Source organism: Austrofundulus limnaeus, unplaced genomic scaffold (assembly GCF_001266775.1).
Source record: "Austrofundulus limnaeus strain Quisiro unplaced genomic scaffold, Austrofundulus_limnaeus-1.0 Scaffold15, whole genome shotgun sequence".
In the NCBI taxonomy this organism is placed as follows: Eukaryota; Metazoa; Chordata; class Actinopteri; order Cyprinodontiformes; family Rivulidae; genus Austrofundulus; species Austrofundulus limnaeus.
The window spans coordinates 2,333,440-2,336,352 of NW_013952417.1; the positions used below are offsets into that span (position 1 = coordinate 2,333,440).

At 40.5% G+C, this 2,913-nt stretch overlaps 1 protein-coding gene across 1 annotated transcript in view; it reads left to right on the forward strand.

Annotated features, from left to right (window-relative positions):
* Positions 1-424: 424 nt before the first annotated feature.
* miip (migration and invasion inhibitory protein) overlaps positions 425-2,913 on the forward strand; it is a gene marked incomplete at its 5' end in the record, with an annotated part of 5,036 nt that continues 2,547 nt past the window's right edge. The window contains 7 exon segments of the mRNA XM_014002858.1: positions 425-602; positions 698-803; positions 881-992; positions 1,085-1,164; positions 1,263-1,389; positions 1,516-1,612; positions 2,216-2,335. Coding sequence (XP_013858312.1) covers positions 425-602; positions 698-803; positions 881-992; positions 1,085-1,164; positions 1,263-1,389; positions 1,516-1,612; positions 2,216-2,335 — 820 coding nt within the window.

The window sequence follows — 2,913 nt, forward strand, 5'->3', positions numbered from 1 at the left end:
TAGAAAAAGTCACTGATGATAAAGAAATTTAACAAACTAATATTCAGTTCTTCTTTCTGCTGAAGTGGCTTTAAAAAAACGAATTGCATGTGTATCTGGAAAACTAGTGCACCATTTGATATTGTTAACCTCATTATTGATCTCTGAATATATCCAGTGTTTTGGTCACTATTTCTCTTCCTTTCCCCCATCTATTCAAAGTAAACATTTTAATATATCAATGGCATTTTTAAAATTAGAATAAAAAGGTGTAATATACTTTGAAATACCCATATTAGTTCAGGTCTACCTAAAACCCTAAACCCTGAAATTAAAGTATCGTAACATCTAAAAAATTCTAAATTTTAACTGGAACAGCATACAGATGTGTGAACTGTAATTAATGTGAGCAAAGCTTTTCCTTTGTGTTTTTTAAATCAGATTYCCTGGAGCTGCCCAGAAGCATCCAGCCCATAGTTTCCACACCATCTGGGACCTCCAAACAAAAAGGAGTATCTGCTGAACCCACAACACAGTCAGACCTTTTGAATGACAGTTACCGTAAACTAGACGTTGGCAATCAACTACAAGACGCCAGGCCAATAGCTACCAAGTCATGTCAAGTTAGTCACAGCTGAAACCAAAGAGAACTATTTTGTAGAAATGACACAGTTTTAACACAGTGACTACTAACACATCGCACACTTTCTTTTTCTAGCGGGACGCCAATAGCCGAGTCACGTTTCAGTCTGATGAAGATGTAGACAGTCCAGCCTCACCTCGTCGTCGTTTACAGCCTTTACTCGGATATGACTGGATAGCAGGTACACCTCATTTGTTTATCTCTTACACATAGTTGTTTACAGATGACTGACTGCTGTTTCTGCTTTTATCTTGTAAGGAGTTCTGGATGCCGAGGACTCGGTAATCGAGCGATCTGACGAGTTCTTTAATGAGCTATGTGAGTTTCGATCGCGCAATAAAAACGAGTGTGTCCATGACTCGCGAGCAGAGTGAGTGTTTTTGTTATCATCCTTGTTTCTGATCGTTAACATATTTCTAATAAAGGCTCTATTTTCTGACTCTGTATTGATTTCGTTTTTAGATTATTTGAAGGGAGACCTGTGGCTACACCTCTCCTACCAGACGAGGAGGATCAGGAAGCGACCGCGAGCTCTCATCAGTGTGAGAGGGATCGTGTTTTTTTTCATTAGTCTGCTCTCTCTTCCGTCTCTGTTACAGCTGAGCTAAYGCTCGACTCTGCTTGCTCACCTTTTGTCCAGGCACATTCTCTTACAGGATTAACAGCAGACTGTTTCCTGTCCCACTTCACTCTCAGGAGTGCTGCTCAGTGTGCCAAAGGCCCAAATCCTCCCACCCGCACACTGCTGCTGAGCCAGCTCTTATCAGGTACTGATGAAGCACACTTTGTAGGATTCTTCTGAAAACACGTATAACAAAACGTATCATAGTGAGTTATTTTTATTTTTATTTTATTCCATGTCAGATTTTTTTTCTTATTGTCTTCCTTTGAAGGGTCAGCATTCCTCGTGCCGCCATCTTGCCACCTTACAAACACAAACCTCATCGGCGGTGCAGCTTTGACCCTTCTGACAGTTTGGGGTTACCATCGGTGAGCTAGAAATACCATAAAATCATTTTGCTGCTGCACGAATTTACAGTTGTACCATTCTTTTAACATTTTTTTATAATGATGAAGTTCAGACGTTAACCCCACCCACCGCCCGCACCCTGCTGGGTCTGAGGGGGAACGTGGTTAAATAGGAGGAAACTGGACTTCTCGGGGTTTTTTTGACAACTTTCACTCCTCATGCAAGACAAATATATGCAGACAACTCTGCTAGAAAAAATAACTTTACTAAGATAGAAGCCTAAGCTAAAGAAAAAACTGAAGCTTTTAGTCAGAAAGAAAAAAAAAGCTTAAAGATTATGTTTAAAAAATARTTAATGACTGCATAAAGATAATTGTTGCTTTGTTGGCAAGTAGTTGGAGCAGAGGGCGCGCAAAGAATCTTATTCTTTTCTTCAAAGACGGTCAGATGTTTCCTTTGTGGAAGAAGATAAGAGGGAAAAAAGCTCTGAGACATCCTATAATCCAGACAGCTCCTATTCTAGCTGCCACTTAGATCCCCTTTTTTCAGAAACCTTGTTTAGCAAAAAGGATTATTTGACTGCAGCCTCCATGTTAGCCCATCATTGATCTGTCTTCTTGCAGCACTGCCTCTCAGGCTGGTCAAACACGGGTCAGAAGCCCCCGCCACCTCCCAGCAGCCTCGATCTGCGGAGCAGTCTCAAAACCAWGAGCTCCGAGAGGGCTCTGAACACGGAACGGGAGGTGAGAAAGATCTCATACCTTGATTCTATTCTCCTCTGACGATCAGCAGTTTATGGTTATTAAAGAGATCCATGACTACTTGTAACATTAGACTTTATTTAATGAACATTTATTTTAACTATAAAATAAAGACTGTAAAAATACTGTAAGATGTTCAGTTTTTATCATTTTTAAATTAAAAGTTTAAAAGTATATTACACGGACGGGGCCATTTTATTTACACACAAAGCATTCTGGGTAAATGATGACATGGATAGGTCCTTGGTGCAAGGCTGCTAGCGAGCTATATCCACCCTGAAGGTTAATCTTGGACAATATCTAACAATCAACTCTTTTAAAATAAACCAGAGAGTGTTGACAGGGAGGAGAAGGTAGAAACGACTCAGTCTGTAACTGAAGATATGGATGGAGGACAACAGAGCTGCTTCATGGAAGGAGAACCTCAGCTTACCCTGTTAGCTTTAGCATTAGCCCTGACACTATCATCATAAATATGTATTAGCTCAGCGCTACACATTCTCTTCTCGTCACTGAGGTCCTCCATCCACATGACAGAGAGGGGAACACAAAAATGACTC